Source organism: Fulvia fulva, chromosome 9 (genome assembly GCF_020509005.1).
Source record: "Fulvia fulva chromosome 9, complete sequence".
In the NCBI taxonomy this organism is placed as follows: domain Eukaryota; kingdom Fungi; phylum Ascomycota; class Dothideomycetes; order Mycosphaerellales; family Mycosphaerellaceae; genus Fulvia; species Fulvia fulva.
The window spans coordinates 548,298-568,720 of record NC_063020.1 but is presented as its reverse complement, the minus strand read 5'-3'; the positions used below and the strand labels follow the sequence as shown (position 1 = coordinate 568,720).

At 52.5% G+C, this 20,423-nt stretch overlaps 13 protein-coding genes across 13 annotated transcripts; 4 read left to right on the top strand and 9 right to left on the bottom strand.

Annotated features, from left to right (window-relative positions):
* Positions 1-833: 833 nt before the first annotated feature.
* Positions 834-3,162, top strand: CLAFUR5_08924 (uncharacterized protein; the record flags this gene model as incomplete). The annotated part of the gene is made up of 3 exons (XM_047908072.1): positions 834-889; positions 1,360-1,773; positions 1,827-3,162. 3 exons carry the CDS (start codon positions 834-836, stop codon positions 3,160-3,162), a joined length of 1,806 nt encoding a protein of 601 aa, XP_047766104.1.
* A 1,207-nt stretch (positions 3,163-4,369) lies between these two features.
* On the bottom strand, positions 4,370-4,720 carry CLAFUR5_08923 (uncharacterized protein; the record flags this gene model as incomplete). The annotated part of the gene is made up of 1 exon (XM_047908071.1): positions 4,370-4,720. One exon carries the CDS (start codon positions 4,718-4,720, stop codon positions 4,370-4,372), a length of 351 nt encoding a protein of 116 aa, XP_047766108.1.
* Positions 4,721-5,929: 1,209 nt separating this feature from the next.
* Positions 5,930-6,637, bottom strand: CLAFUR5_08922 (uncharacterized protein; the record flags this gene model as incomplete). The annotated part of the gene is made up of 1 exon (XM_047908070.1): positions 5,930-6,637. The coding sequence occupies one exon, from the start codon at positions 6,635-6,637 to the stop codon at positions 5,930-5,932; it is 708 nt and encodes a 235-aa protein (XP_047766109.1).
* Positions 6,638-7,379: 742 nt separating this feature from the next.
* On the bottom strand, positions 7,380-8,111 carry CLAFUR5_08921 (uncharacterized protein; the record flags this gene model as incomplete). The annotated part of the gene is made up of 1 exon (XM_047908069.1): positions 7,380-8,111. The coding sequence occupies one exon, from the start codon at positions 8,109-8,111 to the stop codon at positions 7,380-7,382; it is 732 nt and encodes a 243-aa protein (XP_047765911.1).
* Positions 8,112-8,709: 598 nt separating this feature from the next.
* Positions 8,710-9,345, top strand: CLAFUR5_08920 (uncharacterized protein; the record flags this gene model as incomplete). Its single annotated transcript, XM_047908068.1, has 1 exon — positions 8,710-9,345. One exon carries the CDS (start codon positions 8,710-8,712, stop codon positions 9,343-9,345), a length of 636 nt encoding a protein of 211 aa, XP_047765912.1.
* Positions 9,346-9,481: 136 nt separating this feature from the next.
* CLAFUR5_08919 (uncharacterized protein) lies at positions 9,482-9,826 on the top strand (the record flags this gene model as incomplete). The annotated part of the gene is made up of 1 exon (XM_047908067.1): positions 9,482-9,826. The coding sequence occupies one exon, from the start codon at positions 9,482-9,484 to the stop codon at positions 9,824-9,826; it is 345 nt and encodes a 114-aa protein (XP_047766476.1).
* A 670-nt stretch (positions 9,827-10,496) lies between these two features.
* CLAFUR5_08918 (uncharacterized protein) lies at positions 10,497-10,925 on the bottom strand (the record flags this gene model as incomplete). The annotated part of the gene is made up of 1 exon (XM_047908066.1): positions 10,497-10,925. The coding sequence occupies one exon, from the start codon at positions 10,923-10,925 to the stop codon at positions 10,497-10,499; it is 429 nt and encodes a 142-aa protein (XP_047766475.1).
* Positions 10,926-11,290: 365 nt separating this feature from the next.
* CLAFUR5_08917 (uncharacterized protein) lies at positions 11,291-11,542 on the bottom strand (the record flags this gene model as incomplete). Its single annotated transcript, XM_047908065.1, has 1 exon — positions 11,291-11,542. One exon carries the CDS (start codon positions 11,540-11,542, stop codon positions 11,291-11,293), a length of 252 nt encoding a protein of 83 aa, XP_047766480.1.
* A 22-nt stretch (positions 11,543-11,564) lies between these two features.
* Positions 11,565-12,791, bottom strand: CLAFUR5_08916 (Oxidoreductase; the record flags this gene model as incomplete). Its single annotated transcript, XM_047908064.1, has 1 exon — positions 11,565-12,791. One exon carries the CDS (start codon positions 12,789-12,791, stop codon positions 11,565-11,567), a length of 1,227 nt encoding a protein of 408 aa, XP_047766479.1.
* A 140-nt stretch (positions 12,792-12,931) lies between these two features.
* CLAFUR5_08915 (uncharacterized protein) lies at positions 12,932-13,799 on the bottom strand (the record flags this gene model as incomplete). Its single annotated transcript, XM_047908063.1, has 2 exons — positions 12,932-13,351; positions 13,398-13,799. The coding sequence occupies 2 exons, from the start codon at positions 13,797-13,799 to the stop codon at positions 12,932-12,934; spliced, it is 822 nt and encodes a 273-aa protein (XP_047766478.1).
* Positions 13,800-15,248: 1,449 nt separating this feature from the next.
* On the top strand, positions 15,249-16,374 carry CLAFUR5_08914 (Proteasome subunit beta type-5; the record flags this gene model as incomplete). The annotated part of the gene is made up of 2 exons (XM_047908062.1): positions 15,249-15,806; positions 15,877-16,374. 2 exons carry the CDS (start codon positions 15,249-15,251, stop codon positions 16,372-16,374), a joined length of 1,056 nt encoding a protein of 351 aa, XP_047766477.1.
* A 515-nt stretch (positions 16,375-16,889) lies between these two features.
* On the bottom strand, positions 16,890-17,945 carry CLAFUR5_08913 (Putative NADP-dependent oxidoreductase; the record flags this gene model as incomplete). Its single annotated transcript, XM_047908061.1, has 1 exon — positions 16,890-17,945. One exon carries the CDS (start codon positions 17,943-17,945, stop codon positions 16,890-16,892), a length of 1,056 nt encoding a protein of 351 aa, XP_047766642.1.
* A 511-nt stretch (positions 17,946-18,456) lies between these two features.
* Positions 18,457-19,620, bottom strand: CLAFUR5_08912 (uncharacterized protein; the record flags this gene model as incomplete). The annotated part of the gene is made up of 4 exons (XM_047908060.1): positions 18,457-18,624; positions 18,818-18,977; positions 19,032-19,192; positions 19,246-19,620. 4 exons carry the CDS (start codon positions 19,618-19,620, stop codon positions 18,457-18,459), a joined length of 864 nt encoding a protein of 287 aa, XP_047766483.1.
* Positions 19,621-20,423: the final 803 nt, after the last annotated feature.

Sequence of the window (20,423 nt, the reverse complement as noted above, 5' to 3'; positions counted from 1 at the left end):
TGATGTTGAAGGCGCATGGGAGAAGGGACCGGGAGAGACGATGTTCTCGAGCTGGACTTGATTGGCTCCCACGTGTCTGGCGCTAACGGAAGTACCTGTTCATTCACTGAGCACGAGCCACATTTTGCCGCCCGCTGAATTCTCCTCTCTTTCCGTCGCTCTTGCTCTGTTGTTCACCATCGACATTCACTACCTCCAACCATGTACTAGCCACCCCCTGCGATGTTGTTCGTCTTCCATCGGCAAAATGTCTACCCTAATGATTCAACTCCTCGTCGGACCCGCTGGCCCTACGACATAGTCTAGCGATGTCATGACCTTTCTCGTCGCCACAGATGCAATGCCACGTTGGTAGTTCCATGACAATGGATGACTCTGGGCTGAGGCTTCTACCTGGCCTCTCGACGGCAGACGCTTGTCATTCTGCTCATCGAACCTCCCCTACGACCAGCTTGCTCGCGAGGACTACAACCAGAAATTGCTCGCGGAAACACAGCATCATGAATTTTTTCGATGAGCCCAATCAATGCTTCTATTCTACAGTCTCTGATCAGCGATGAGTCGGAGCGAACACCTGTATGGCGATTCAGGAGATCGAAGTGTGCTGTCGTTACACTGCAGGCATATCTAGGCCAGCGAATGTCTGCGGCCACGCAGTCATGCGGACTTGGAAGATGCTGTGCTTATGCTACGAGCCGCTGCGTCTTGAGCAGTACGCTCTAATTCGCTGACCACTAGTACCACCAGCGTAGTTTCTTCCCGCCTCCTACAGGCCAAGCAATGAGAACAGGTAGAGCGCGATGGGTTTCCGCGACGGCACTCTGTTGGCAATCATGGCTCAGCCCACCAAGTCTGGCAACACAAGTAAAGCTATCCGATGGTTTCTGGTGTACGTTAGGTCGCACGACACTCTCCCCGCGACCCAGCTGGAACTGGACAACTTGCCGCAATCCTCGAACGGTAGCCAAATACTAACTTGCACGTCGACCGGTGAGCTCCTGTAGCACTTCTCGAGCATTACCGACCTGTTGTCTATGCAGGATGCAGCATCCGTTGCCCTGTGACAAATCAGCATTGGATGCGGTCAAATAATGACAGAAGTACGAACATCTTTCAGGCACACACAACTTCTTCTCAGGACGATGTGGTCGGAGTTTGACACTGCCTAAATGTTGATCTGATGCGTGCCTTTTAACCTGAGCTTTCGCAGATCAACCCGAAATAAAGAGTCTTGCAGACAAGTTTCGCAGCGCTTGTGCACCGCCATGTGCTACGTGTTGGCATTGAACATTGTTTCGAAATGCCAGCAGCTGCTGTAACATAGCAGAGACCACATAAAGTCCCGGGCCTCTTGTTTAGAACGTTCAATCGGCTCGCTGTCCGCAACCCTACCGAATTGTACGACCATGTCTCGCACTCACGTACCCTACTGACTCACGATCATGTACACAACCATGGCGATTTGCCTACTTCCAACCGGCACGAAGACGACACCGACACCATAGACCGCAAAGACAGCCTTTCGAGCAGCGACCATACTCATAAACCACACGAAGAGCTCACAAAGATTGAACTCTTTTACGATCTGTTCTTCGTCGCCAATCTCACAGTCTTCACTTACATTCACGATGTTTCTGACAACACGAGCCTGCTACAATACATATGGTTCTTTTGCGTATTATGGTTCACCTGGTACCAGGTCGCGCTGTACGACGTTCGATACTCGAAGCTCGACTGCATGGCCGCGCGACTGAGCAAGATGGTGCAGTTCTGGTAGGCATACGCTACTCAGCATTGCCGAAGCAGTGAAGACTCACACCTTACAGCGTCATGATCATATTCGCAGCAACTGGGCCAATGTTCAAGGTTGGTGATACTCCAGAAAGCGAAGATCGCTTTGGATCCTACGTAGAGACGAACTCATACTACGGCGTTTTCACGCTAGCACTCATGACGAGTCGAATCATCCTCGCTGTTCAGTATTACCTGGTGCGTCGACTGTACCAACGAGATCACCCGGCGACTAGAAGGCCGTTGACTGCTTTGGTCATTACATACGCCTTCGCCGCCGCCATATACGGTGGTGTATACCACTTCTTTACAGACCCCGGCAACAGCAATGCCTACATCGCCTGGTATGTCATCGGGCCCGTGGAATCCATCATCGCAACCTTTGTTGCGTGCTCCAAGACGTCCTCGGGTCTCGACTTCCTCGACAGACTGCCAATGCTCAAGAGATTACTGTCAAGAATTGTCAAAGGCGAGTCCGAAAAGCTCTGCTTCAGCAACAAGCTCCTGGTTGAGCGTATGTCATTACTGACGCTCATCATTCTCGGAGAAGGTGCCATCAGTATCGCCAAGCAATGTCAAGCCGTTGCGTACGCCTGGTCGCTTACCTGGAGCGTGGTCAACGTGATCAATATCCTGAGCTCGGTACTGATCATCTACTTCATCTATCTGATCTACTTTGACTGGATCGAGCACAACCCACATATCGAGGAGATGAGTCCTGTAAGACAGAGATTCTGGGCAGGCTCACACTTCTGGTTACATTTAGCCCTCGTCCTTGCAATTCAAGGAGTGAAGCTCTCGATTCTGTGGGGTGCAGCTACTGAGAAGATCCGGACATTGGACAGACATGATCAGGATTGGATAGCACTACACGACCGCAACGAAGCAGTATTGATTAGCGACCTCGCCCGGTTCAATACATCGGCCTACTGGTGGAACGACACCCTCACAGATATCACTGGAGACCAGGCCTACATGGTCAAAACTTACTCCGACGCACTCGATACTATCAATGATCGCTGGCGTGTCTGGGCCGCCGTGGACTTTCTTAACACCGTCGTGAACTCCGACGAAGTCAATATCAGTAATGTTATCCGAGCTTACAGGATGCTAAACTACACCGCCTATACTGGAGTCTACACCATCGCTGGGTTCAGTAAGACGAAACTCAGCACCGAGGAGAGGGAGTACGAGGTCGATCCATTCGACATTGAGGACCAATTCTGGGTCGACAAGCTCGATTCTGGTGGAATTGGCGAAAGCAAATATCTGGACGACACGAAGAACCATTTTCGTTTGACGTACAAATACCTCTTCACCTCTATTGGCGTCGTTGTCCTGATGTGCGCTCTGTTGGCTTACCTAGGTTAGCCTGCGGCAACGGGGAGACTCGAAGCACAGAGGCATTGGAGACATGCTCTAGTCCGAGGCCAGTGGTATCATCGGTTACGAATGAGTCTCACCGCTTCTGTGGGAGCTGCGCTCTCTTCGCTGACATTTAAGAACATCGCCAACGACCAAGCGTTCACGCGCTCGGTCAAAACACCTTGGATGTTGCCAACCATCATGGGCTCGCTCATGTTTTGTATGTGCCATCTATCCCTGACGACGATTCTATAGCTGATAGGAGAACAGTGGTCATCATTAAAATGTGCTGTTGGCGGTTGTGAACCTCCATGGGTAAGCGTAGCGGAGTGGAGCTCTCTACCAACTCTTCTAGACTGCAAAGTAGCGTGCGATCCACGCTACCGCTACCCGACGTACAGTGCTTATTATACGACGACATAGGCGTTAGCGACGAGTATATGTTTGCGAGTTCGCCAACAGGCACAGTGCGGTAGGTCACGTGACCCTAAAACTTGAAAGTTGACCAATCAGAGCGGGCGCCAAGGCTAGTTGAGGGCTGGTATAGAGCTTCACTCCCTCGCTGACGCCTCACCTACGTACTCGCAAGCTCGTACTCCGGTGTGGCTAGCGCTCGGTCGCTACGCTTAAACAGCATCAAGCTCGACGTAGCAGTGTTGCAGCCGCTGGCAAGGCTTTTCGGCAAACCTGCAAGCCAGAAGTCGATACAGCAAGCTGGTGACATTCATCAGCATGATTCTGGCCCTGACACTCCGCCAGAGGACAGCGCTCAGCACCTAGTCCCCTCTGCAGTATCCGGCATGAAAGACATCGACGACTACACGCTCGCGGAAGCTACGCGTGACGAGAGTGACCACTTCGCTTTGGAGATGCAAAGAATGCTGTAAGACGAGCTCTTTGTTCTCTTATCACGTTTGTGCGACAATGTGTCGATATTTGGCGCGACAAGTGGGCTTTGAGCACTTTCCAACGACTCCGTCTTTCTCTCATGGCCACGCAGCATATCCACCAACATCTCACTCTACAGAACAATTAACATTGGGCTAATTCAAGTTTCGCAAGACATCAAGGTACAGAAAGCTATCACGACAACACCTGAGCGACTACCTTGGCCGACCCATCAAAAGAATTCCTACCACACCACGGTGTCGGAAGTGAACGAAACGGCTTAAAGCTCCCATGGACGCTTGGGTAGAGTTCCCCTCATCTTCCTTCAGACTTCACCATATCTGCCAAAGCCATAGTTGTCCTTCTCGTATGGCTGGTTGTTCCCAGAGCCAGCCCAGCTAATGCCAGAGGGGTCTTGCTGGGAACCGGAGGAGTAGTAGAATGAGTCCTGCTGTCGGCCGCCGGAGCCGGAAGAGGACTGCCCACCCTGCGGTAGTTTCCTGAGACTGCCGATGCTGAAAGGGAGCATGATGATTGTTGTGGAGAGAATTGAGAGATGGTTGAAAGTGGTGAGTTCGATGGTAGAGTGGTTGAAAGATTGAGTGGATTGCGAGATGGTTCGAGAAAGAAGTAGGCGAGCATTAAAGCAGGCGGTTCGTATGTGATCTTGAGCCATATAGTCAATGCTGCGAGAAGTTCGTGTGGCGAGCTACGACATGATGTTCGCCCTCCCTGGGCTTCTCGAGTCGGTGATAAAATGACGAAGAGCGTTGACTATGGTCTAGGTTTCAATATGCACAAGACGTGCGCTATTCGCAACTGCCACGATCCCGGGAACAGAGGCTCATCGTGCACAATGCACGACGCGCAAGCGCCACGACATCGACTGATGATGATGGCATCTGGGCGAGGTCAGATCTCGTACTTCACGAATGTCGTCGATGCTGCCAGCTGTTCACGGGCTTGCGTTGAGCGGTTAGCGAAGACAGCTTGGTATACAGTGCACATGGGAAACCTTAGCCGGAACCTTCCAGCATCACTCCGACTCTTCAATCCAGCAACAAACCCACGGCACGAATCTCGACGGCTTCGCGTTCAAGCTACATGACCAACATACACTTATCACAAGCACTCTCAACAAATCAAACAAGATCATGGCGCCCCAATCAAGCACGAAACCCCGGAAGCTTCGAGGAGCGACATTCGATGTAGGCGGGAAAAACTATGTTCACACTCCGAACACGAAGGGAGGCGAGTTTGGCGCGATTAGTTGGCACCCGTTGCTTACAGTGTCTCCCTACTACTGGCGCTGGGACCCGTGGACGGCTTGGGGACAAGACTTCTTCACTCGCACAGGCTCTGGGGAGGAGACGGCAGGGTTCAAGCGAATATATGGCGGAGGATGAGGAGAACTCCGAGAAGGTAGTGCTGTTGAACACTGAGAACTCGAGACATGCTAGCACATGACATCAACCAAGAGTGCAAGGGGTTTTCTCAGGAATCAAGAGCTTGCGATCTATCTGGCTTCGAGCTAAGTTCGCGGCAAGTTTGCTCGCATAGTCTGATCTACTTGCTTCTGGCTTTGTTCTGTCTCCCAAAACTTATCCAGCATGATTGGAAGCTATTGCAGAGAGATCTCGCTGTTGACTAGCCCGTCTTGCCATGCGAGGCGGCAATGAGTCACCGGTCTTTCTTGACATGTGCCAGGTCTCTAATGGAAATACACTGTCGCCGCGAGACCTTCGCCAAATTGAGGTCAGGGCTCTGTGAAGTTCGATCTCTGTGATCTCGTTCGAGTCGCCTGCAATTTGTGTGCTGTGATGTGATCAGCATCTTCCAAGTAGACTCAATGGTGGCTGAAGTATCACTTACTACAGGTCACTATTCATGTTTGCTGTGTCTTTGCGTGCCATCCACTTGCTTGTGTCCATCGGCCGATCAGGACTGCCGGCATTCCATAGTACACTGAGGTCTCAGGACTCCGGTAGTATGAATACAGCTCCATGGAACGAAGGCCAGCCATTCCGGTCAAGCTGACCATGCCTGCTCCAGAGACTTCATAGCTGACCTGGTTGAGAGCCTTGGGCGCAGTCCAACGACCCGATATTTCTCCCACAATGTAGACCTTCGCAGCTGTTGTGATTGGTCCGTAGAAGCGTAACTTGAAGACCAAAGCCTCCAAGATGGTTGCGTGAAGTATGCAATTCGCGAGACTCCACCCATAACGCCATGTCGTGCTGAGCTCCGCGGCCTGTACTCGCTTGGGTCCTGACGCGATTCGCATCTGCTTGCTGTTGGACATCGAGTCAATGAGCTGCGGGGAGGTAGATCTCGCCGGATAGAACGTGGCATCGATGATGAGCTTTCCCTGTCCCCGCTGTCTCATCCAGTACTCTCTGCTGAACTGCTTGCAGACAAGGAGGAAGTTGGTTCTCAATCCATGCTCAACCCATGCCTTGATGTTTTCCGTCCCATCACCTGCGAGACTGACTTGCTGGTTGCCGTCGCAGTCCTCATAGATGTTGTCTCTCAGCTCGCGAGGGAGTCTGAAGAACGGGAATGCGGTTCTGTCGATCGTGGTTGGGGTCTGCATATTGGCGATGCGATGGGCGGATTGGTGGTGATGGCAAGTGAACCGATTGTTGATGTTTGGTGGAAGACATCAGTCGGACAAGAGAGCGATAGAAGTGCAGACCAAACCCCGCTAAGCTCGGACCGCGCCGCGCTTGCATGTGACACAGCTAGGAACACAGTTCATTGCCGATGAAATATGGACGAAGTCTCGACGACCTCCTGAGAAACAAGCCTTGAAGCCGCCCGTAGCCATTACATCGCGCTACACCATCGGCTGTGATGCTACACTACTCGATCCTTATCTAGTCTCTCATACGTCGAAGCAGACGACTTTGCTCTAGAAGGCAAACGAGCGCCTTGCAGAAAATACCTAATCTACAATGTAAACTTGAATCTCATCACCAATACCAGTGTTGCACACGTGACGTTGGAAGAAACTGTGTTCCAAGCATGTCTAGACGACGGAACCACGTTTCATGAGGCAGCCTTGTTTTCATTTATATATGGGAGCATGACTATGACCGGACTGTGCGGCCGCCATCCGACTCAGCAAGCCCATCGTATAAGTAGTATACTTTCCACGTTGAGCTGAGTGTGTGTGTCCACCGTCGGAGACTGTCTCTTTCTGTGAGCTCCAGCTCATCCTTCGATCATCTCAGTAACCCCAATGACGCCAAGTCGCTTCTGTAACGAGCAGAGCTCTCAGTATGCAATGCAATGTGCTCAAATTGGGAGTGTGCTATATTGTGATCCCCCAATCCTCACGCGACTGCCTTCCATCCGTCCTCCGTGGTCCACGTCCCAATGAGGCTAACTCCATCCTTGTCTCCTTGCCAATACATGTTTGACTCGTCGCGTAGCTGAGAATAGATCTCGGCATTGACCTCGCCACATACGGAGCTGAAAGCTATCATACGTCCACCCTGAACAGTCAATAGGCCGTTCTGGTCGTAGAAATTCTGCAGCGTGGGCAGCATCAAGCCGTCAATTCCGACGTTCTGGATATACACCTTGATCCGCTTGGGAAGGTCTCCGTGCTTTCTCATCTGACGAAAAAGTATGGAGAGTGCGACCAAGCTCGTCTCGATGTTGTAGCTGACGCACCCTGGAAGCGCTGGTAATCGCGCTTCGATGTCGTCTAGACGTCGCGGACCAGACAACAGCGTGGGCGGTCTTGCCGCACGAGCGCGTAGCTCATCCAAAGCTTCGGCCTTGAAGGTGTACGACCGACTGGTGGCGGTCATGTCAACCATGAGTGTAGCATTGCCTCGTTGTCGCTCCTGGTACTCGTCGCTGAATTGCTTGCTGACGAGCAGCAAGTTGATGCGGAACCCTCCTTCAACCCATGCTTGGAGGTGGTCGTCTTTTGGACCACTCAGGCTCACGTCTTGGCTGCCGTCGCATTCCTCATATATGCTGTCTCGAAGCTCGCGAGGAAGTCTGAAGAATGGGAAGATCTTCTTGCAGTTCGTGTCAAGCGTAGCGGTCGTCATGTTGACGATTTAGGTGGTCGAGTGTGTATTGTTCCGGATGGGGTGGTGTTTTGCGTAAGTTGAAGCTCGAAGGAAACACAAATGAATTGTCACTCGCGATTGTGAGGCATGAAGCTTGGGCCACTCGCTTCGGGCCGCTTTTGCATGTGAAGGGACCATTTCCAGCTTGCTTCGCGGGAAATATTCAGTCTTATGAGGCGATCATGTTGTCCCATACACATTATGAAGCCATTTAAAACTTTCTGCGTACTCTTATCTGTCGGGTTGTCTCTTCCCTAGCTTGATATTTGAATTGGTTCATCTCGAGTGAAGGTTTGCATGTTGGTGTACAGCAAAGACCTTGCTCTGGCCTGGCTACCCGTGCTATACTATAGCCCCCACATGGGTGAACTACTGTCAGAGCGAAAGGTGGCATGTTGTTTCCAAATTTGCAGAGAGCGAGTCTTGATAATGAGCCATGATCCGAGGGTCACCGCGGCAGCCCCGATCGCAAAAATCTCCGAGGCAAACGTTCAATCGCGTCTAGACGCGTCTCCCACAGCTTACGACTTTGGCTCTCCGATTCCACATCACAGCTTCACTATAATCGACTGTCAACATGGCGCCTACAGCCTTGAAACGTGAACATCCAGAGCCAGTCGCCTGGGTCGGCATACGTCCGATCAAAATGCAAAGGACCACCGTCATCCACAACGGTGTCGTCCCCGCTCCAGAGCATCCAGTGTACCAGATGAACACACTTTTCTCGACTCAATATCAGCCGATGTACGGCGCCAGCGTCTACTTTCCGGGCCAGTCGCCGCCGATCGATCGAGGCCTCCTCTGGGAGACCATCAGTACCATGGATGCAGATGTCTTACGTCAACGCATATTCCATGCGACACTAGGCAACATGACCTTTCCACAATTGACAAGCCGTGTACTCGACGCCCACTCCACTCGCCTGCGTCTCAAGGCAGAAGCAATCGACAATGCACAGAAAGCCCAAGAAGCCAAAGAGCGCCGCGATCGCAAAAAGGTCTTCGACTTCGACTCCCACTACGGGCAAATCGACGATTGGCTCTCAAATGATCCCATTGGGCGCAAAGCATGCCGGACGTCTTACAGCATTTACGAGAAGGTCGTGGCAAGAATCGAGAAGATCACTGCGAAAGCGACTGAGCCCACCACGAATTTCCAAAACCAAACGCAATGCTATCGATACATTGACCAGGATTGTGGAGTCCATGATTGACAACGAGGGCGGCGCCATGGGATGTGAGATCTGGGGTTATATGGCCTATGATGACAGTACATGTATTGAGGAGTCCATGTTGGAGGTACTGTGCGCCATGGAACCTGATGACCGGAGCTCGATGCGTACGTTCGCGATGAGTTCTGATGGCACATTATGGAGTGAGAAGATGAAGACGCTCCAGGTGCGTTGTAGAGCGAAGTACGAGTATCGTCAAGGCCGTGAACCGCCAGCATTCACGAGGTTGTCGGAAGTTCTGGCTTTGGTTGTTGGTCCGCAGGTTAAGGAAGAGGTCGTTGGCGACCAGGCCAATCTGCCGGAAGATGCAGATGCGGGAAGGACGGAGCCAGAGATTGAGAGGGATGCGCAAGTGAAGCAAGAGTTCGCTGATGGTGCGACTGCTGAGCGAAGACCTGCCGATGCAGTCCGGGTGAAGCAGGAGTTGAGAGAGGTGCAAGTGAAGCAAGAGACTCGAGATTGATCATACGTCGAACGAGACTGCCGCGGAGACACTCGAACCTCGAGTGACCTTACTTTCAGCCTGAGAGGAAGTGCGTCCTTCGAAATGCACATGCAAAAGGCTCCCTTCCCACGTTGCCCTCAATATTTCGCTTCACCCTCTCATTTCTGCTGCAAACCCCGCAGCAAGTATCGCGCGGTGCTGGAGGAAGGGCAAGTGATTCGTATGTTACATTTGTCCCTGGGCATAGTTATGACCGCGGTCCTTGTCGTGTGTCGAGATGGGGTTGTGGTTGCAGATCGTGCTTGATCCGCTGTTGATGTGTCCTTCTAGTGTTGACATGCTGTGGCGCCCTCGCGCACTTCTCCCTGTCAACCTGTGCATTTTCTGAAGCAAGAAGCCGTCAATCTTCCCTTGCCGGCTTTTTCCACGAGCATACACTTCCATCCTTCTCCACCCATCCATCAGCCTTTGTCCATGAAGCCAGATCCGAGATCTCGTATTCCTTGGTGTGCTGAAAATCCACCCAACCATAGCCTTGAATTTCTTCCCCAAAGATCACGTTGTACAGATTGATCGCAACAGGATTATGCTTCGTGAGAGCCACCATAGGTCCGCACTTGTCTTGTACTTGAAGATCAGACAAAACTGTCAGCGGTACGTTGTGGTCTTTGATGTTGTACACAAAGATCTATATTGTGGTTGTCGTGGTTCCGATCTCCGTAATGTACTCCCTCACGAAATTTGTGCTTCCCTTGAGGTGAGCGATGAGGACGTCTCCGTAAGCTTCCAGCTTCAGAGAGGTGGCGTGAACATTCTTCACGACTGGTGGGATGTCTGCTCGCTTCTGCCCGGAGCGAGAAATGAACTCACATGTGGTGAGCTTGATGCGTGCGCTTCCCCTCTCCTTGTATTCGGCAGCGAATTGCTTGCTGACCAGAAGCAGGTTGGTGCAAAGACCTCCTTCAAGGCGCAAGTGGCAACACAAGCTCGAGGTGATGGGCACGTTAGAACTCTCAGTACGAGCCTCAACACATTCGTAGATGCCATCTCTTAGTTCACGCGGAAGCCTGAAGAACGGGAAGATGTTGCGCTTGTCATTGGGTGGTGCTGGGTCCATGTTGGCGGTGATCGGCGCTCTGTCAAATGGAGTTGGTGGCGGTCGCGTATGTTGTTGAAAGTGTATGGGTGGTGTAGGGTTGGTGAGGTCGGTGGAGGTGAAGTGTGTGTTGATAACTCGAGAAGTGGCAAGCTGAAGGGAAGTGGCGATGGAGCCTGAAAAGTGAAGCACGTGCCAAATTTGCAGGGATCTATCAACGTCCCCCACTTCCACTTCGCTACGCTTGCTGGATGCCACCTCACCAGGGTCTTTCCCTCTGGCGCTCCGCTAGATGTTTACTGCAAGAACACCTCCTGCCTCCCATAGCACCATCCACAAGCAGCCTGAATGTCGACATCCTCTCCTGCCGTGATCTTGGCTGGCGACTAAACGTTCTCCCAATCCTCCTTACTCTCGCCAAGCATCATCTTTCTCTTCGTCTTTCCAAAATACGCCTGGATCCCAGCAGCAGTGAAACGTATGACATCAAATCCCCGATGCTGCTGCTTCCCCGGCGAGCTCTGTACAGCTCCGAATATGTAGACCAGTGCTGGGTTGGTGATGGTCTGGTTGTGCTCAAGGAGGCTGGTGAATCGTCCGACGTTGATGACTCTGCCGTCCTTGCCGATCACTGCCATAGTCGACGAAGCTGGTGGCGCTTCATCCTTGCAGCGCCTTATCAAAAGCCTCCATCGTATGCTTCCACAACTTCTTCGCCGTCCCATCATACCGATAATGCATCAGCAGCTCCTCACATCCGCACGTCTCCTCCGCATTATCCCACACCCGGAACGAGTTCTGATCTTTCGAGGCCGCAAACCTCTTGCTCGTCATCTCATAGAACCCAATCTCTCCCGCGACCTCGGCTGTCATTGAGAACAAGTGCAGAGCAGGTGTCATAACCCAATCGACAGCCCATCCGACCGGCGTCCATGCTCCAGTAAAGGTTCGTGCCCACTTGTCGTGGACGTTGGTCTTCACTGCTCCGGGGAATGTATGCATGAAGCTGATGTTGGGTTCTTTGAGGGACATCTCGTGCATGGCTAGACTCATCATGGTGACGCACTGCTTTGTTGCGCTGATGAAGCCGTAGTTTTTGGGATCTTGTATGCCCAGATCGGAAGTGTTGATTTTGCCTTCTTCGCCGGCGGAGAGAACGGATATTATTCCTTGGTCGGGCGAGTTCCGTAATAGTGGTGCGAGGCGGTGCATGAACAGCATGCGGGAGTAGTATGTGATTGCGAAACTTGGTAGTATTCCTTCGTCGTTGAGAGTGTATGCTGAGGCATCCAGACCGCCTTGTGAGAGCCATAATATGTCGAGGTAGGACTCTTGCTGCTCGACAATGCTGACCACGCGGTCGACCTCTTTCAACGACGACACCTGTGCTTCGACGAAGGTTAGGCTCGCAAACGTGTCAATCTCTTCCAGGCGTGTGAGTGTTTCCTGGAATTTGGAGCGTGAACGACCTATTATGTAGAGCTTCGATGCTTTGGTGTGCTTCAGCGTTGATTCGATTGCTCCCAGTCCGATGCCAGATGTTGCGCCTACGAAGACTGCTGTGATGCTTCGGCGAGGCAGAGCCTCATTGGCCGCTTGCATGTTCTTGAGTGAGACCATTGCGAATTCTGCTTTGGGATCTTCAATTGTTTGTTGTTCCTGTTGGTTGTAGATCTCGGGAAACGTGGAGGATGTGTCGGGGAATCCAACAGGATCTTTACCTGCATGTATATATTGTTTCCCGTGCCGCAATCTGTCGCAGCGGGTGACGTCTGTCGAAGGATCCGGCCAAGAAACGCCGCATCGCTCAAAAAGTCCGTTGTCCGCAACATCGCCTTGCATGACGAGGCGCTTAAATTGTCCAGTAAGAAGGTCGCATGTGAGCATTTAGGCTTTTCGTGACCGCCTCGATTGTGGCTGCAGTGGAAAGGACGATCTCAATCGCCGCATGCAACAAGGCGCAAAGAAAGCAAGTCCGCTCTGCCGGTAGAATCTGTGATGAATAGCAGCACGGTTCACTTCTGCGATCATTCACCGTCCACGGCAGGTAAAAAACCGCCGCCGCGCCCAGACTGCTCGTTGAGTTCAGAACGCAAAGTTGCAAGCTCCTGGGCCTGGAGTTCCGCTGTGGCACCTTCCACTGTATGCTCGAAATCGACAATCTTGACGTTGTCCTTTCCCACGAGGAAGTTATATCGATTGACGTCTCCATGAAGCAAGCCAAGGGCGTGGAACCTTTTGAGGACCATTTCACACTCGTGTAGCTTGTCAATGGAGGCAGGTTGCCGCCCACCCATCTTCTCAAGGACGAATCCCATCACACGAGTTCCTTCGTGAACATGTCCAAGAAACCGAGGAGCAATACCAGACTCTTGGCTTTGGTGCAAGAGCTGGTAAGCTCTGGTCTCCCGCTCGATGCTTGGAATCTCCCATTCGAACCTTGCGATCTTTGCGACTACTTCCAAGCTTTCCGGTGGGTCCCGTGTGAGGCGCAGAGCCTTCAATAGCAGTCACTGGTGTCATTGCTAGCAGTATCGTCTCAAAAGCTGCAGCACTCAGCCGCTTCGTCCTCTGTAAGATCGTGACATCGTGAGTAGCAGCGTGCCAGATGTTCGTCACGGCCGCTAGTATCTTGCTGGACAGCTCGGTCCTGATTTCTCCCGACTTTCTATCTCGATGTATACGTGCCGAATTCCATGAGGGATCTTTGTATGGTAATCGCGGTAAAGAGGCTAGAGGGAAAGAAAGCAGATCACGCTGAAGAGTGCCGGGTGCTATGGTGATGTACTTGACCAAAGGACCAGCCTGGACACGATATTCACTATCATTCTCATCGTCGATGTCTACTTCCATGGAGAGTATGCGTGGAGTTTCGTCATAGTTATCCGGGGCCATGTTGATTGATGACAGCTTCGAAGATGACCCTCGATCTTTCTTGTGTTGGTTGTGAGAAGTGTCATGACTAAGCAGTGTTTTGACGTGTTTCGTGACGCGCCTGCTCGTTCGTCTGGGCACTTGTACTCGTCATGACTTCGGAAACGCACGTACAGAGGCAGCGAGATTGTTATACAGCCTCAGTTTGCGTACATGACTTGTTGCGCTTTCCCATCTTACGCTACCAGAAGCAGAAAAGTCGAGCATGGTGTGTCGTGTTCTGGATGTCAACTTCTACTGGAGGACCCCCATAGGCTTCGAGGAGATTTCGTCGCCCGCCGCGACAAAGTCTACACCAAGGAGTCGTTCTTGAGGCATTACAAGGAGTGTGAAGGAGCGAAACTTCTATGGGATGCAAGCGACAATGGCAAAGCGCAGCCGCCAAATCTTCCGAATATCTGCAAATTTGGCGGTCATTTCAGCTCGAGAAAGTAGGATCTGTAAGAGCTACTCTGCCGTATTAACACAACTCCTTCTGCACTCATGCGGATCGGTCATACCGGGCGTACAGTGCAAGGGAAAAGGCAGCTTATGGGTACTCTTGAAAGCAATTACAAACATGCACTGACACTCTCTTTTTTGCAGTCACACTGGTACTTGATAAGTATGACTCGCACATTATGCTGAGTCTGGATTTCTGTCAGATGGATGGACAGGAATCCCTGGCCACCTTGAGCTATTCGATAGCGGTCTTCAGGTTTGCCAGCGGTTTTGTGATCGTGATAGAGTTATATCTCGCAACGTAACAGCGTGTACTGCGTCCAGTCGATCGTGGTTCGGCGTCGGCAATTGGGCTTGCCAGTGGTGTGCCGAGAGCGCAAGGCTTTTGGGGATCAAGGCGATGGTGGGTTTATCAGGAGATGGTGCTGAAACCCTACAATTGAGCTGTAACGATGCTGTTATACTGTGATCGATAGGTGTGAAACAGCAAAGCGCCTAAAGCGGCGCAACAGCACGGCACATCGGAACTTGCTCTGCAGCTTGAGATGGAAGACGATTAGCTTGCAACCAAGACTTAGCCAATGAGCCTTGAACAAAATCACAGCCGCCTGGGAACCGCCATTCGTGCATTCGTTGCTCTTTGTTGCCTACTCGGCTTTACTCTGCCTCATGTCTCAACCGCAGGTATCTATGAAGAGATCACTTCGGTCGGTAGATAGAGATTCCCTTCGACGCAACATATCGAAGTTCGGCGCGTATGCTGATGATGTTGTTGCACGAGTTGAAGGCTCTGTTCAACAGCTGTCAGAGAGCCGGCTGTGATGTTTCGCGTGCACTGTGATGCCCCGAGTCTGCAGCGAGCTCATGATCTGTTGCATGGCCTGTCAGATTACCTTGATGTTATTGTGTCGATGCTGCATTGTGGCAAAGTAATGATGTTGTTGGCTGATCTTGACACCTCAGGCACTCATGGCCCGAGCTTTCGGTGATGCGTCGCTCCTGCCTGAAGCTGTGAGCTCTCGCGTTGTGGGCGACTTCCACATCACGAAACACATCAAACATCCATCACCTCGCCCACACCACCACTCTTCAACACCGCTCCGCCTACACTACCCGTACCGCCGACCATCTCCACTACCCCCGCTTCATTCCCAACCACACTCTGCCACGATGGACTCGCTGGTGGCTCAATACAGCCGGCCAGCTACAGAGACGGAGATCTTCCAGGACGACGAGATAGCACAACTTGAGAATGACCTTGCGCCGTCGCTCTCTCTCAAGTTCGCCATGCCGCCCATCGCCTCATCACAACAATGGCTGCGCGCCATGACCGATGACCACTCCAACCCCAACTGCCCCATCAAGATCGCCCACGGAACCACAACGCTCGCCTTCAGATTCAAGGGCGGCATCATCGTGGCGACAGACTCGAGAGCAACAGCAGGAAACTGGATTGCAAGTCAGACAGTGAAGAAGGTCATCGAGATCAACAGCGCGTTGCTGGGAACTATGGCTGGTGGTGCTGCTGTAAGATGATCTCGAACTACTGCCTCAAGATATGCATGTGATTCTGTGATGCTGACACGTAACTCTCTAGGACTGCCAATACTGGCTCGCCTACCTGGGAATGCAATGCCGCCTCCACGAACTCCGTCACAAGCGCCGCATCACCGTCTGCGCAGCCTCCAAGATTCTCGCGAACCTCGTCTACTCCTACAAGGGCATGGGCTTGAGCATGGGTACCATGTGCGCCGGCGTGACTCCCTCGGAAGGTCCAGCGCTCTACTACATCGACAGCGACGGCACTCGGTTAGCAGGTAACCTGTTCTGTGTCGGTTCCGGTCAGACATTCGCCTACGGTGTGCTCGACGCGGAGTACAAGTACGATCTGGAAGATGAGGAGGCGCTTGAGCTGGGCCGGAGAAGTATTCTGGCGGCCACTCACAGAGATGCGTTCTCTGGTGGTTACATCAACCTGTACCACGTGAAGGAGGCTGGATGGGTGAAGCACGGATTCAACGACACGAATCCAATCTTCTGGAAGACGAAGCTGGAGAAGGGCGAGTTCTCCAACGTCACTGCGGATCTCGACTAGAGCAAGAGCGAGGAGGATGCATGTTACGGGATGGGTATGAAAGGCGTGTAATGGCGCCGCTGTAGTTATACCGGGACTGTGAAGTAGGCTCGAGCCACGAATGCATGAAGACGCAGATGCGCTACAATTCATTGAGCTCCTCTGCGGAATCACACGATATCCCGCTGCAGTATGCGCTATGGCTTCAACTATACATTGCGGCCATAGGAGCAGCCCAGCAGCGTGTAGCATTCTGTTCGCACAGGATACCAGTTATAGCCAGGTCCGTCATGACCACGCGCTCACCTCTCTCCTGGACACACTTCCACTCAGTTCTACACATGCGCGTCCTCCCTGCACAATGTTTGACGGATCTCACAAGCTGGAGTAAACATTGGCTCAGGTTAGGTCCTGGTAGATCACCGAGGTACTGTGCTTCAAGACACATCGCTCGTGTCCTGAAAATATGAATTGATCATGATCTACCCGCCACACTCATGCCCGATGCAAATGCAACTACCCACAAGAATCCCAATCTACAACTTCGACCTCACCTCCCCCTCCTCCGGCTTCTTCACCTCAACCATCAACTTCCCCGTATTCTCCCCATCAAACAACGCCCTCAACGCCTCCGGCATCTTCTCGATCCCACCCTTCACCACCGTCTCCTGCCTCTTAATCTTCCCCTCCCCAAGCCACTGCGCCAGCTCCCTCCTCGCACGCTCATACTGCTTCTCATAATCAAACACTACGAACCCCTGCATCCTAATCCTCATGGATACAATCATTAGGTAGTTCTTGGGGCCTTGGGCGTTCTTGGTGTTGTACTGGGAGATACCGCCGCACATGACGAAGCGGGAATGGGGTTTTGCGCGTGATAGGGCCAGGTCGAGGATCTCGCCACCGACGTTGTCGAAGAAGACGTCGATCAATTGTTTGGTTGCGGCGCGGAAGTCTTTGGCGAATGTGGCGGACTTGTAGTTCAATGCGTTGTCGAAGCCGAGCTCCTTGATGAGCCAGTCGCATTTACTGTCTGAGCCTGCGATACCCAGAACTGTGGCCCCTTTCAACTTCGCAATCTGGCCCACGACACTCCCCGTCGCCCCCGCCGCCCCAGAGACAACGACGAAATCTCCCTTCTGCACTTTTCCCACATCCAGAATCCCGAAATAAGCCGTTAACCCCGTCATTCCCAGAACTCCCAACGCATCCGTCATCCTCCCATTCGAGGGTAAAGATAACTTAGTCAGTTCCTTCTCCCCCAGAACCGCGAGCTCAGACCAGCCTGACATGGCTTCGACAGTCTCGCCGACGGCGTAGTTGGGATTCTTGGAAGCGAGGATGGTGCCGACGCCGTTTCCACGCATGACGGCGCCGATTTTGACGGGTGGGATGTAGGAGCGTGTGTCGTTTAGCCAGCCGCGCATGGCGGGGTCGAGGGAGAGGTAGTTTGCGCGGTAGAGGACTTGGCCATCTTGCAGCTCTGAGGGGGAGGGGGTGGAGTTTGATTGGGGTTTGAAGGTGGAGGGTGTGATGTGGTCTTTGGGGCGGGTGGCGAGGTGGATGGAGGTGTATGTGCTTGGGAGAGACATCGTGGTGACAATGCTCTTGGTGATATCCTGGGTTGGTCCGTGTCTTTGAGTTGGTAACTTTATCTTGGATCCTGGTGCCTGATAAAAGTTATTGGGCTACAGTATGCTGATTGGAGATGTGGTTTACACAAGTGGCAGTGATATTTGTCGATGTTGTAAAGGGATGGAAGTAGGTAATGTACATGTAGTGGAGTCTACACCATGCGGCCGTACGAAAACCTCGGCATCGGGTCTTGGCCCAAATGCGGTAATGACAGCGTGTTTTCGTGTTGATGCTCAACTGATCCTGCAGTGCGCGAGAGCGGTGTTAGACGGTGTTCGGGGAGGCCGATGCGTGAGAACAAAGCGATCTCTTTGTCTCAAGCCCACAAAATCTATCTATACCACTCTTGGCAGACTTGAGATGAAGCCTGACATTGGCTATATTACAACGACCTATCTATGCTCATACACCGATCATCAAAGCTGGGTATCTTCCCCTCTTCTATATCTTCACATCTCTCTTGTCAGACTATGCCTGCTTCTCAACATCGACACTGCCGAACTTTGGCTTCGCGTCGGACCAGAAATGGCTGAGGTCGCCGACCGGAATGTTGCAGACACCCATCTCGGCACCCATCATAGCCACGACGATCCACCAACCCAGTATCGCGACAACAAAGAGTAGCGCTCCAGCAGCCTATAATCACGTATCAGCAAGTCGATTCATAAATGGGTGAACGAGTATGTGGACGTTCAGGGTAGTGTCAGAACTATGAGTCTGGTGACTCGCAAAGCTACTCCGCAGCAAAAAGAGTACAAGTCTTTCTCGGACTGGTGCCAGCTATGTGTCTCATCATGCAAACAAGATTGAAAGAGAGAGTCCTGCTCACCTTTTGCAGCTTCGGTGCCATCACGTAGTCGCCAGCCGCAGTCTTGAAGTATGCACCGGCGAGGACGAAGACGGCGATGGCTGCGAGGAAGAAGATACCGGCGAAGACGGCGTTGGTCTTGAGGGAGAAGATGAGGTAGGTTAGGAAGGCGAAGCCCCAGCTGGAGGATGGTTAGCGTATGTTGCGGTTGGTGGTGAGGTGAGGTAGTACTTACACGATGAGGAAGAGACCGAGCACAGTGTTGTAGCCGGAGCTCGTGGCATCTTTGGTGGCGTTTGTGCCATCTGAGGAGTAGTATGCAGCCAGGCCGAGGGTGGGTAGTTGCAGCATGCCAAAGGACAGCCAGAAGACAGCGAAGAGGCAGGTTGCCATCATCTAAAAATGTGTTAGTCTCAGGATGTCGCGGATCCAAAAAAGTGTCATCTTACTGGAAAGAAGTTGCCTATGACCCAGTTGAAGATAGCAGCCAGGGTCAACATGAGAGGTCCAATGAAGAAGAAGATGCCAACAACAGCAGGGAACGCGCTCGCACCACCCCATCCCATGAGGATCATCGAGAAGGTGAAAGTACTGATAACGAAGCCAACCAGTCCCATCGGTGTTGGATTGGCCATCTTGGAGAATCCTCTGGCCGCCTTTGGCTGGAGATACAGCTTCTCAAACAACTCCGGCGAGATAGTCATGCCGCCAGTCGCACTTTGCTGGTAGCCGAGACTGGTGTTGTTGACATGGTGATGAGTCTTCATGCCCGGCTCGATGTTATCGGTGCTGGACGATACGCGGTGCGAAGGAGTTGGCGACATCTTGATGGCTGGAGGTCAACGAAAGAATGGGAGAACGAGAGTGACGAGCACGAAGAGGTGCAAGCGGTCGAACATCTGCTCGCGGGCACGGAAGCAAATTGAAGCACTGTATCGCTGCCGTCAAGCGACCGCCAAGCTGTCGCCATCCATACTGTTGATACTGTACGATAGTGGTTGTCGTTGCGGAGCATGGCGGCGAGGCTAGCAGCCGGAACACGTGGTCGCCGAAGGGGTCATTAGGTCAAACCTGGAGTCGACATGCCTAGATAACAATTCAGCAAACCACATCTCTTACTGTATAGTCGAAGTCTCCATCTTGGCAAGGTTGTTCAAAGTCTTGTGCATGAGCTCGGCTGTTGGCGTCAAGGCCAGGCAAGGAAGTCATCGGGCCGGGCGTCAATATGGGGCCTATGGGGCCGAATCATGCCAGATGCGCTCGTGCCTCGATGAGCAGATATCCACCACGTGCATAACCGACATGAGGAGACTGTCGATACTCGCGTGCAAGGGTATATTTGACGCATCGTCGTCGAGAAACTTTGCGAGTCCTGAAAGTTCTTCACGATAGCGTTGCGAGGAGCTTTGCCCGGCCCAAAGTCGTGGTCGGCGACGTGTCTGGCGTTCACAGGAAATCAGGCCCATGGCAATGCATATTCCTGGCGCTGTACTTGTCCAGAATGGTGTCTCTGCCTCTTCCGAGCTAGGGCGAGCTTTGTCCATGAAAGCTTTGAGCAAGTAGCGTGACCTCAGCTGCAAGTGAACAGTGCTCGGCGTGCTCGAAATGGTGCTCGCGCGTGGAGTGG